Source organism: Pangasianodon hypophthalmus, chromosome 15 (assembly GCF_027358585.1).
Source record: "Pangasianodon hypophthalmus isolate fPanHyp1 chromosome 15, fPanHyp1.pri, whole genome shotgun sequence".
NCBI lineage: Eukaryota > Metazoa > Chordata > Actinopteri > Siluriformes > Pangasiidae > Pangasianodon > Pangasianodon hypophthalmus.
The window spans coordinates 23,099,036-23,111,704 of NC_069724.1; the positions used below are offsets into that span (position 1 = coordinate 23,099,036).

Below are 12,669 nucleotides of genomic sequence, written 5' to 3' on the forward strand. Positions count from 1 at the left end.
TGTGAGTCTCATCGTCTCATGGGTGTGATGGTCAGATGTCCACATACTTTTCCCCATATAGTGAATTTTCTACAAATTTTAGTTGGTTCTATTTCACAAAATATAAACAATCTAGTAGCCTAAATTAAAACATTTACATTACCTCATTTGGCTGATGCTTCTTTCCAAAGTGATTTACAGTGACTTGGCAATTGAAGGTTATGGGTCTTGCTCACAGTGGTAGCATGGTGATGCTGGGATTTAATCTCGCGGCCATTTGGTCAATTGCCCAATGCCATTCAGTACCCAGTCAGTAGCCGATCAGTAGCTCAATGCCTTAACCACTGAGCTGCCACTGCCAGTCTAAACACCCTCACCCTGATCAGGCAGTTACTAAGGATGAATGAATAAACACTGTTAATGAATATTAATGCACAAGCTTCATATCTGACCGCTTGCTTGTCTTAAAGTGAAAAAGCTCCAGCTCACGGGGGGATGTCTTTTGGGATGTCTTTTGATTCTTTGTCCCGATGCACACCTCTGGTCTCAACCAGATGCCAAGGTTTCTAGTAAGCTTTCAAAAAAAAAAAAAAAAAAAAAAAAAAAAAACCCCCCACAAATAGCGTGACTATTTTCTATTCATACTTGTATTTGTTTAGAACACATTATCTGTGTGTATGTTTGTACTCGGTTTCATCCTGGATGCTGTAATACAGCGCAGTTCTGTTTTAAAAAAAAAATCTACAATGATAACAGATTAATGATTTCATTATTTTGACGTATGCAAAGCAGTCATGCATCATGTTAAGAGCAGACATTTACGGATCATGTAGCAATGTCGCTTAATAATTATGTTGTACAATTCAAAAACATCATAGAAAACTGCAAAATACTGATATGGATACATCTGCATGGGTATGTGGTTATATACGTATAAATTGCAATACAAGAAGCGTTTTTTTTTTTTTTTTTTGGTGCAATTAACAATATGTTCTTTACTGTGGGTTCTAGAGCTTAATTGTGGGTTCTAGATTTGTGGTAGGCAGGTTATCTGAAGCAGTCACATAGTTCACGAGATAAGAAAGTGTAGTGTAGCAATATATAATCTGTGACTCTTGCTCTCCTGTATCTCCTTCATTCTTCTCGGGCTCTTTCGCCCTCCCACGTACGCCTTCCATTTCTCTCGTTCTCAATCGCTCTCCCTGTCTGTCTGTAGGAGACGGAGAAAAGGAGGAGAGTGGAGGAGGCCTATAAAACAGCATTGTCCGAGCTGAAGAAGAAATCTCATTTCGGAGGCCCGGACTACGAGGTGGGCTTTTTTTTACGACACTGCTGAATAACCTTCATTTTTTTTGCTACACGGCTTTCAGGACGTTTCAATTTTAGCATGAGCATATTGTATTGTTAAGTATTTTATTATATTTGATCTGTAATGCTTTCTTTAAATAAAAATTGCTTCCAGATTTAACAAAAATCACATAGCAAATGTGGCAGAATTTCACCTTTGATGTTATTAATTTATATAATGAATTATGCCTTTAAAATGTCCACTTATTGTTTAGTTGTCATATTAAAGCATGATAAAAATGAATAAGCAACCACTAATAATTATTCCTTATCTTTGATGCATTAATATCAGTGTTTATAAGAATTACAAATGCAAATCCAGAACCTTAAAACCTTAAAGGGAATTAGAGGAATTAAAGGGATACTCCTTTAATTTTAAACTTCCATGTTCTCTGTCCACCACCTCTGTAGAGAAAAGAATGATGACAAGCCTGTTTACTTAAAACACACATAATGGAAATCTTAAACCATGTTAGAGGAACAATTCATACATAGTTTGATGCAACTTTATGATCTTGGAAAGTTGTTTGTTACCGTATGTTATTAGTTACTGTATGTTGTTATTAGTTTCTCTACTCTGTATTCGGAACATTTGTCTTTAACTTCTGACCACGAGGGCAATGCGGTAACGGTCTCTCCCCTCTATCTACTGCACCGTGTTCAAATCGAGTGATTTCAGATTCACCCGAACACTGATAACGTTCAGGAAGGTCATGTGACCTAAATCACATGCGATTTATAATTATATCAGACAGGAGTCTGTCGATATGTATCCCTGAATCTAATACAAAAAAAGTCACAAATAATATTCGTTACATCAAATCGATTATTACGCCAGATACCTTTAGCTACATACAGTATTTGACCCTCTGACATCATCATCATGATCATGTGACTCACTGACATCATCTTTAGATGCCAAAATACTGAGTCTTCAGCAACTTTTTCTGAACTTAAAGCTTCAAGAAATAAATTCTCTTGAATTTACTACTGCAAGATGTTTCCAGACATTTCTGCTCTTCACTTCGGATGATGGAGAAAGTTTTGCTCAGGTCATGTCTCTCTGTTTTTTAAGTGAGGGGAAACGTGCTTTGGATTTTTATCTGCTCATGAAGCTTCATTTTATGGCTCTATTTCCACTGCATATTTCTTATACAAGAACCATGCTGAACCATAATGTTGGAGCTGATAAGAAGCACTGGTTTAGATCTTCAAGTGTGATCACTGTTGAAATTGGCTGTGAAGAGCAGATTGTCCTTTCTCCCTGGAGAGATTCCACCCCCTTACCAAATGTTAATTTAATCGAAATTTAACCTGCATGCTTCTTAGCTCAAGTATTTCTCCTAAATACACAAGAGTTCAGTGAATTACAGTGAAGTTGAGATTAATTATGAAGTAACAACATCTTCATTTCATCTTTGATCCAAAAGCCTTGTGGATAATATCCTAGTTTTGGAGAAGTTATTTATCCTATTTACTCCTCGCTGATATGATCGTATTGCTAGTGTAGGTTATCTCCCCACTTTTATCTACGTCCCCTGATGTTTAAAGCATTTCTCTGAGTCATGACTAACTCTCTCTCTCTCTCTCTCTCTCTCTCTCTCTCTCTCTCTCTCTCTCTCTCTCTCTCTGAGCTCAGGAGGGCCCGAACAGCCTCATAAACGAGGATGAGTTCTTCGATGCTGTGGAAGCCGCACTGGACAGACAAGACAAAATAGAGGAACAGGTTTGCAAAACTATTTCACCAACCACGTCCCATCGTTTTCACCTTTATTATCTAGCCAGCTTTAATTCAGGACTGAAGGGGTTGATGTTATAACGGTCTGCTCATATTGCTCAGTATTATTTAAAAAAATACAACACTTCATGTTGTGTTGTTATAGGAAAATAATTAACAATGCAAAGTGAAATTACTGTTTCCACCGCAGAGTTGGTTCTTTTCCAGAAACAGCATGTCTCGAAGTTTTTTATTCCATTTACACCACAGCAGTTTGCCAACAGTTACAATTATTTAGTTATTACAGAATGACACATCATACTTTTTTTTTACTCGTTTATATTTGTGGAACGTCCACAAAACAAATTAGTTCCTGTTAATGCTTATGTTAAAGCAGCTATAAATGTAATGATGTAACAGGTTGACTGCACTGATAAATAAAGAACTTGCATATAAAACTGTCCAGCGGTTTGAATAAAAAAAACGCATTACATTTAGATATCTGTCTTCTACGCAGCTAGTCCGCTAAATCTCCCTCTTCAGCCTTTAGTCCTGGTAAAAACATCCACTGAGAGCGTACAGCACAAAGCTGGTGATGTCACTAATACAGGGATCAAGAAGTTCTCTAATAAAGATATTATTTTCTGATTCACAGGTTGCTTGGACACATCAGATTTTAGAGATAAATAGGTGTGGTGCTGACTGGAAATAGGGGGCTTTCCAAACTGTGGTTTGTTAAGCTCACAGCTAATGTTGCTAGTTAAAACCTTTGAGTTTTAGTGGTTTTAGAGTAGTCAGATTCTTTGAAATGGCTACAGATGTACATGCTGCCTTTCTCACATGTACATCAGTGGGAAAGGAGCGAAAGCACAAGTACCGATGTTTGCTTGAATTATTTAAGTATGCTGCAGTGATTGCGAGTTGTGTTTGAGTTGTGTTCGTAACACAGAAGTTTAAAAAAAAAAAGTCAATTGACAACTATTGCGTATATGTTTTTGTTTCTGCGCTCTGTGTGGATTTTATTTTATTCTGCATGGGAGCATCATCAGAGTGTACACAAGTTAGAGGGAACACTGGACACATTTGTCTAGTACCTAAACAAAATATCAGTGCAGTTTATTAACAATCAGTCTCAGAAAAATCAGTAAATCAAGAAAAATTTCACAATCAGCTTGTATTCTATTGTTTAGAAGCAGCTGATAGTCAGCACCAACCGTTTCATGCCATTCAAAAGGGGAAACCATGCCGCTGGGTTCTGTATTAAGCAAAATGTTCACTGTATGGACTTATCTTTCTGGAAGAACATCACACTCCTGGTTTGTATTATGTCCATGTACGGCACTGCGAAGTGTGAGCAGCAGTTTGATCGTGTGTTTTGTGTTTTGTAGACTCAGACGGAAAAGTCTCGGATACAGAGGCCAAGCCCGATGCCTTCCGGAGACATCTATTCCACGATAGGCACCCACCGATTTGCCGAGAAGGTGAGTCGACCGGTTTTGCTTAACCTGCCGTGAAGGAACCACGTCATCACACGTTTCTCCTACACAAACTGTCTTTCCTAATCCTGAATTTGCAGATGAGATCACCACTTGTATTCCTGTCTCAGTCCAGCTTTCATTCCACAGCCACTCACTGTGACCTTTCTCACTTTCTCTCCATCCTGTCTCTGTGCTCCAGCCCCCCACTCCGCCCTCCTCCCCTCTATCCTGTGACGTAGTGCTCAGTCCCGCTCGTCATCATGAGCACAGGTTCAGTGCTGAGGTAACGGCGCCCCCTAGCTGCGCCCACAGCATGTTTAACTCACTTCAATGGCATGACACGAGTCTGTTCAGCTTCAACCTGACAACACTGACATTTAGACAATTTACACAATCTCACTTACCCCAAAAAACAGGAATAGAAGACATGTTTGGACAAGTTTTTTTTTTTTTTTTTCTTTCATTATTTCTTTTTTAGTTCTACACTGGAGTTATGTGTCTAATATAGCTAGAATGCAACACAAGTCTGTCTTAAACAAAATTTTCCAAATCTTCATATACCTGCTCCAAATATCAGAATAATCTCTTTTCTACCGCAGCACTGCTGAATTCTCGATTCTGATTGGTCATTATTGTGGTTGTGGACATGTGTGACCCTAAAAATGTCTGACTCTCACATTTCCTCTTCCTTTGTGTCTTCCTGTGTTTCTGATAGGTGGAGGAGATGGTACAGAATCACATGACCTACTCCCTGCAGGATGTGGGCGGAGATGCGAACTGGCAGCTGGTGGTCGAGGAAGGAGAGATGAAGGTGAGGAGAGTAGGAGGAGGGTTTTTGAGATTTCAAAATAAAGCACTTTGATTCAAGTGGTTATAAAACTGTTTCCAGGTAACTGAAAAACTATAGATGCTAAGCATAAGCTAGCTCATATCAAAGGTTAACTGTTTAGCTATTATTAGAAAGCCGATAAAACAAAGTAACATAATATTATGTCTTGATTTGGACCATATATCCCCACAAGGACAGCAATATCTGATGGCTATGACCTCGTGAGGACATTTGGCTGGTCCCCATGAGGACAACAGATTTTTGTATTTTTTTTATTTATTTTTTTTTTTAAAGCAAGTTTTGAAACTCTACTACTTACGCTTCTGCGTTTGTAACATGGAAGGGTAAAAAAGGTGTTTTAACTAACTTTTGTATACAGATTTTTTTTTTCTGCATGGGAGCATCATCAGAACATGTGCAGCCTAAATGGAACAGTGGTCTAATACCTAATAAACTACTGATTTGTAGTCTAAGAAAATTCGATAAAGACGTGTGTGCGTGTGTGTGTGCGTGTGTGTAGGTGTACAGGAGAGAGGTTGAGGAGAACGGCATCGTGTTGGACCCTCTGAAAGCCACACATGCAGTCAAAGGGGTTACAGGTCACGAGGTGTGCCATTACTTCTGGGATACAGAAGTCCGCAATGACTGGGAAAGTGAGTCCACCCACACACACACACACACACACACACACACACACACACACAAAATCCTATCCTACACAGTATGGCATCATCAAAGTGTCTGCTCTCTGTCTCTAGTTGAGTTGTCACGGATAATAAAACTGATTACACGTCTCAAATCTCAGGCTGTGATCTCAGATTTCAGGCTCGTTATCGATTTAATACCTTCATTTTTTCTCCTTATGTCCCTCTAATGCACTTTTTGTTTGACTTATAACTTTGATCAACATTCAGTGGCTTCATTTAAAGTTCATTTATAGCAGTCATATGCATGAGGCCTGAGGGACATCAGAGCAAACGCACCAGCGTGGCCTGATGGGTATTTCACATAATACTGTAATGCAGCTCTCTGGGGTCAGTCAATACCCATCATTCATCTGGGGTCCATGCTGATTTAAAAAACACCAGCATGCTGATGTTGGCAGCTAGATTTACTATGTTCCAGAAAAAGACAGGATGAGACAAATGAGTTTCAGTAGAGAACTTCAAACACACACACACACACACACACACACACACTTATTGATTTGGCGGATAATGAGAACCTCATACACATATTTGAAATGTCTGATTTATTGCTTTGTTTGGTTTAATACTCATTCAGGAATGTTCTTGCTTATCCTGTGTTATTAAACACATCTCAACAGTAGCCATGTGTTATTGCTTCTTAAATCTGGAAAAAAAAGTTCTGGCTATAAGGCAAAGTATTTTTACAAATTATTTATTAATGCGCTTTTTCAGATATGTTATTGTTTCAGTAGTAACAGTTCACACAGGGACTCCTACTTCCCTTCTTTCTTTCTCGCGTGCTTGCTTGCCGTCTTTCTTTCTTACTACTATCTTTCTTCCCTCCCTTCGTTCTTTCTTTCTTTCTCGTATGCTTGTCTTCTTGCCTAACGTGACAAGCTGCATTTTCGTATTTTGAACTTTAAGAGAAAAAAAAGGTATGACAAGTCGTTCTTTAATAAAATTTTAAAAAAATTTATTGCAAATTTTTGGTATAAGGAGAATAAAAGACTCTGGGACATGCTGTTACAGGAAAATAATCATTGTTGAAGTGTTAAAACCATCTAATGTAGTACCTTTTTTGTTAATACAGGTTTTGTTCATTTTTATTAATTATATTTTTAAACCTTCTCTTTTTTTCTCTTTATGCCCAGCTACCGTTGAAAACTTCAACATAGTGGAGTCGTTGTCAGATAACGCCATAATTATCTACCAGACCCACAAGGTGAGGCGGCTGACGATCAGCACAACACCGCGTTAATGACGGAGATGGTTTCTGACTTGCTGATTGGTTTATCTCCTGCAGAGGGTGTGGCCTGCATCACAGAGAGACGTGCTGTATTTGTCAGCGATCCGTAAAATCATGGCCAGCAACGAGAACGACCCCGACACGTGGATTGTGTGCAACTTCTCTGTTGATCACGACAACGCCCAGGTAAAAAAAATAAATAGAAAATCCACGAGCGTTTGATTGCACAGTGTGTGCACAGCTGTACAGGACGTGCCGAAGACGACAGCTGCAGACCTGCACACTCTGACGGCTGTGTACAGTATAAACACCATGAAGCTCTTAAACATTCACAGACGGATAGAAAAGGAAAAAAGACTAGCGAGGGCTGGATGAATTATTGTTCAATCTTTATCACGATATTAACTTCTGAAGTACGGATACATCACAGGAAGTAGAAATATGCAAATGTGGCCTTTAACAAAACCTGCTGAGATGTTTCTTTGTTTTTTTTTTCTTTCCTTCTTTCTTGCCTACGTTCTACCTTTCTTTCCTACTCAGTTCTTTCTTTCCTTCCTTCTTGATTTCTTTCTTTATTTATTTCTTAATTTGTTTCTTTCTTTATTTGTTTTGTGCCTTCTTTCTTTCTCACTTCTTTCTTTTTCTTTCTTGCCTACTTTCCTCCTTTCTTTCCTACTCAATTCTTTATTTGTTACTTCTTCTACTTTCTTTCTATCTTCTTTCTTTTCTACTTAATTCTTTTTTATTTTTCTTTCTTTTTACTCATTTCTTTCTCTCTTGCTTTCTTGCCAACTTTCCTTCTTCCTTTCCTACCCATTTTGCTTTTTTACTTCTACTTTCTTTCTTTCTTTCTTTCTTTATAAAATAAAATAAAATAACATTATTCGTTTTATCCATCAGTTGCTCAGAACTTTAACATTTAACCTCACATGCTTGCACTTTTTGGAGTTGTGGAGAATTGACAGTGCTCCTGTATGACTGAGCCACTCTCCTGATGAGGTTGTCTGAGGAGCGAGAAAAGTGTGTACTTTTCCTCACTTTATCCTCACTATAAATTCCCACTTTTGTTAATTTTAGCCGAGCAGCAGGTGTGTCCGTGCCAAAATCAACATCGCTATGATCTGCCAGACGCTGGTCAGTCCACCGGAAGGCAACAAAGAGATCAGCAGAGACAACATTCTGTGTAAAATCACATACGTGGCCAATGGTGAGTTACTTCTTCATTTTTAAGACACAGAATGAATTTGGCAGGATGATATTTTTGTTTATTAATAAATTAAAATAAAATATGATGATAATGTTGATGTACAAATTGCTCATTATTTCGAGTTGAAACGTTACTGCAGTGCTGTGAATATTGTGCTAATGTCCTGTGCTGCAGTAAACCCCGGTGGCTGGGCCCCTGCGTCTGTCCTGAGAGCCGTAGCCAAGCGAGAATACCCCAAATTCCTGAAGCGTTTCACCTCCTACGTGCAGGAGAAAACTGCCGGCAAGCCCATCCTCTTCTGAGAGCTCAGGTGAATCTTCCAGAACTTTCTCTCACTCTCTAACTGATGATCTCAGAAATTCTTACATGTAACTCAAAAAAATGTACTTTTTTATTTTAGTTAATTTTTTTAAGGAAAACTGTAACTTAAATACTAACTTCAGACTTCAGCTGGCAGACAGTGTTACTGACGTAGTACAGGTGCCACAGTGATTGATGGGTGGATGGGTGGAGTGATGGTTGAAAGCTTGGTAGATGAGATAGAGAGATAGATATATGGATTGATTGATTGATTGATTGATTGGATGAATGGATAGGTGCTTACAAGTTTGATGGATGGATCGATGAGTGGGTGGATGGATGGATGGTTAGATAGATGTTTGGAAGCTTGACATGAGATACAATGTGTGGACCGATAGATAGATAGATGGATAGATGGATAGATAGATGGATGGAAGGATGAATAGATGCCTGGGTAGATGGATGGATGGCAGGATAGATGGCAGGATAGATGAGTGGATGGATAGATGGCTGAATAGATGATAAATGGATGGATGGATAGATAGATGGATGACTGGGTGGATGAATGGTTAGAGAGACGTTTGGAAGCTTCATAGATGAGATGTACAGGTAGATACAGTATGTGCACTAATGGATGGATAGATAGATGGATAGATAGATAGGTGGATGGATGGATAGATGCCTGGATAGATGATCAGTGGATGACTGGATAGATGGATAGATTGATGGATAGATGGATGGATAGATGAGGTGACTAGATAGATAGATGGTTAGATCCATAGCTTGATGGATAGATAGTTGTAAGCTGATGGATGGATGGATGGATGTAGGCTTTATCCAGTGTGTAACAGGTTCTCTTGTTGTGTGCAGATCGTCAGTGTACAGCGCCCCCTCTCTACACTCCCAGCTACTGCGGCCCCGAGGAGGTTCCTCTCACTGCAGCCCGTCCTCTTCCTCCTTCTCCTCTACCTCCTCCTCCTCCTGAATGTTCAGACCCTCGGCTGCCACCGGAAACAACCCACATTACCCACAATTCCCTGCAGCGGTCCTCAGTATAGACGCCCCGTAGGCTTTAAGCAGTCCCAAGGCTTTAACCCCTTCAGCGCTCTTGAGAGGACGCGTTGCCAAATCTCAACATTCGTTCTGTATTTTCAGCAGAGATATATATTGATATTAAAATATATGTATGTATGTATGTATGTACGTATGTGAGATTTAAAGAAAAGGTTTATTTAATGGAGCCAAAACACAGAAGAACGCCTTGTTTTAGTTTCGCTTTTTGTCTTCTTTTTCTTTCTTTTTGGACTAGATTTTTTGCTGCACTTAACTGATTGATCCCAGAATTCACTGCTTTCTTTCCCCCCCCATGCTGCTAATTTAAAGTAGAAAAAAAACAAACAAACAAAAAAAGAAGCTTGGGTCAGACATTTCACCATCCGAACGTTTGTAAATGAACTCTGAGAGGGCTGTCATTGACCTATGACCTACAACATGACCCATGAACTTTGCCTTTTTGTCTCGATCTCTTTGATGAAGCCCGGATACTGGTGCTGAAGAGGAGATCGTTTTTCTTTCTGATGTTTTGTTGTTTAATCTGTCTCTGAAAATCTGAAATCTGTTTTTAGTTGTACTTGTGTATGTCAGAGACACGCTGGCGTACTGTAGCACAAGTAAGAATCAGTAGTGATAGACAAAAGTGGGATCTTTTTAATACGACAAGGAAACGCTTTACATCTCGATTACTTGTATATAATTTCTAATTATTGCTTCAAGTGCGTGGGATTGCTGTCAGCCAATGCTTTTTGCGTGATTCATCCGACTCCACATGCCTTAGAGACGGGGGGGAGATGAGTGTATGTTTGTGTGTGTGTGTGTGCAAACAAGAAGTATGATGAAGTACAGACTCAACAGATCTTGTTTGCGAGTGTGTGTCTGTGTGGTCGGGATGATCCGAGGTGTCCGACGTGCGTCTAAATCATTAGTGAAGTGCCTCAGTCTAATCACATGACCTGTGTGTTGCTGATGCGAGGTTCCTCCTTTTCTAAATATGATCTCAAAAACAGAGGGGAGTTTAAAAAAAAAAGTCAAGCGTCTTTCAGCGATTACACTATAATGATGTTTGATAATGATCTGATATTTCACTTTTTTTCTTTCTGAATTCTTATTGATCAAACATTGGGCCTCATTTATCAGTCTTTCAGTGAAGTTGAGTGTTTTCGTAGGCCAAATGGAACTGAAAGTTCCTACAGTTTGTTTTCCTTCTGCTAATTTTCTGCGCATGTTCATGAATGCCAATCAGTACATTTGTAAATTACCAAGCACACTCACAGCACAGCTGATTTACATTTAGTGAGGCCAACAAATCTCACAGAGAGCTGAAAGCAACAAAATGGCGACTGAGCAGTGAAAGAGCGCCTCCTGAGTGTGAAATGTGCTAAATCTTCCGGTAATGCAGCTCAGCCTTTGCAGAGCATCAGCTACCACAGACACACACCAACTCTTTCTCCTTTTAAAGGGTGCCATTACTTTTGTCCTAATTGAACAGTGTCGTATTTGTTATAATTTAAGGCTTTATTCTGGAATCACTTTTTTCAAGTCATTAATAGTAAAAATCACAGTTGTTTCACAAAATTGTCGTACGCACAATTGAAATAGCGATTTAAACTTGACAGCGTAATACGTACATAAAATTGTAACTCGCAACAATTATGCGATTTGAAGCCGATCAATCGTTTCACATTCATGAGTGTCCTTGTACGTAATTTTTCACAAATTTAGAAGCGGAACGTAGGATATGAACATTTTTCCGAACTAAATAGATTTTCAGGAATACCGCTCATCCTGTGTAAATGCTCCTGCGAACGATTTTACGAATAAATTCCTTCATATCCGATAAATGAGGCTCATTGTTTTTTGATTTTGAGAGGAATGCCAGCCATTTTTGTTTTCGTCCAACAGAAAGGCGAAAATCACCTTAAAGGTGAAATTGATGGAAATCGATGATTTTTGTTTATAGCGTTCCTCTCACTGTTTCCGTGTAAAGTTTACACCGATCTAATGAACACCGTTAATACGGAGAGCACTCGAGTCACGACCCCGAAGTTGAGCTCTAAAGCTTGCTCTTTAAGAGGCAGAGGACTGTTAATGATGGATGTTGAGGAAAACATTGGCCCTCTTTTTTTCGACTCAACACGTGGCTGCTCAACTCCATTCCCCTCGGCTGTTTCGTTACTTTTTCTTTTTTTTTAAATCCGTTCAATCAAATCAATAATGATGTCCAATCAACTTATATGAAATACTTGTATCTGCATTTAATCAACAGCAGATTGGAGGGTTGGTGGTGCTGTGACAGGAAACAGCCTATCAGGAGTGGAGTTTTGCACCCCAATGAAATGAGTGTGTGTGTGTGTGTGTGTGTGTGCGCGCGTGTGCTGAAGAATCAGACGTCTAATCCCAGTATAGTTTGTTATTTGTTGCATTTGCACTGAATGTAATGTAGTTGGAATAAAACAAATGTTTCTGTAAATAAAATAGTTACACTAACAGTGTCTGAACGGAATGAACGGGGAAAAAGAGAGAAAATGCAGCACTTCTGTTGAGTGTTTATACAGAAATAAAGAGAAAGACGTCTTACTACAGTGTGTGATGTGCTAATTCCATAACGAAGTGATGGATCTTGCAAATAAGAGTTTTAAAAACTGCAGAAATAATACTAAAGTCACCCGACTATTTTTTGAAGGTTGTACTTTATGTACCACTTTCCCTGGAAAACCTATTATTTGGCCCTTATTTGCATACTGGATTCTGATAGGCTCTGATATTTTGTGATGCAGTAACACTTGCATGTTAATACTCTTCATCGAGAGTCGCAAATAAT

The 12,669-nt window shown here is 39.0% G+C and overlaps 1 protein-coding gene across 2 annotated transcripts in view; it reads left to right on the forward strand.

Annotated features, from left to right (window-relative positions):
* Window positions 1-12,425, forward strand: part of LOC113535727 (ceramide transfer protein) — a 45,423-nt gene extending 32,998 nt beyond the window's left edge. Inside the window, exons 8-18 of one of the 2 annotated variants that reach the window (XM_034311411.2) lie at window positions 1,196-1,288; window positions 2,966-3,052; window positions 4,432-4,524; window positions 4,721-4,804; window positions 5,237-5,332; window positions 5,871-6,003; window positions 7,191-7,261; window positions 7,343-7,471; window positions 8,363-8,492; window positions 8,667-8,802; window positions 9,663-12,425. In XM_034311411.2, the coding sequence (XP_034167302.2) occupies window positions 1,196-1,288; window positions 2,966-3,052; window positions 4,432-4,524; window positions 4,721-4,804; window positions 5,237-5,332; window positions 5,871-6,003; window positions 7,191-7,261; window positions 7,343-7,471; window positions 8,363-8,492; window positions 8,667-8,794 (1,044 nt within the window). In that variant the 3' untranslated portion in view covers window positions 8,795-8,802; window positions 9,663-12,425. The remainder of the gene's footprint in view (window positions 1-1,195; window positions 1,289-2,965; window positions 3,053-4,431; window positions 4,525-4,720; window positions 4,805-5,236; window positions 5,333-5,870; window positions 6,004-7,190; window positions 7,262-7,342; window positions 7,472-8,362; window positions 8,493-8,666; window positions 8,803-9,662) is intronic. The other variant, XM_034311412.2, reaches the window with a different exon arrangement.
* Window positions 12,426-12,669: the final 244 nt, after the last annotated feature.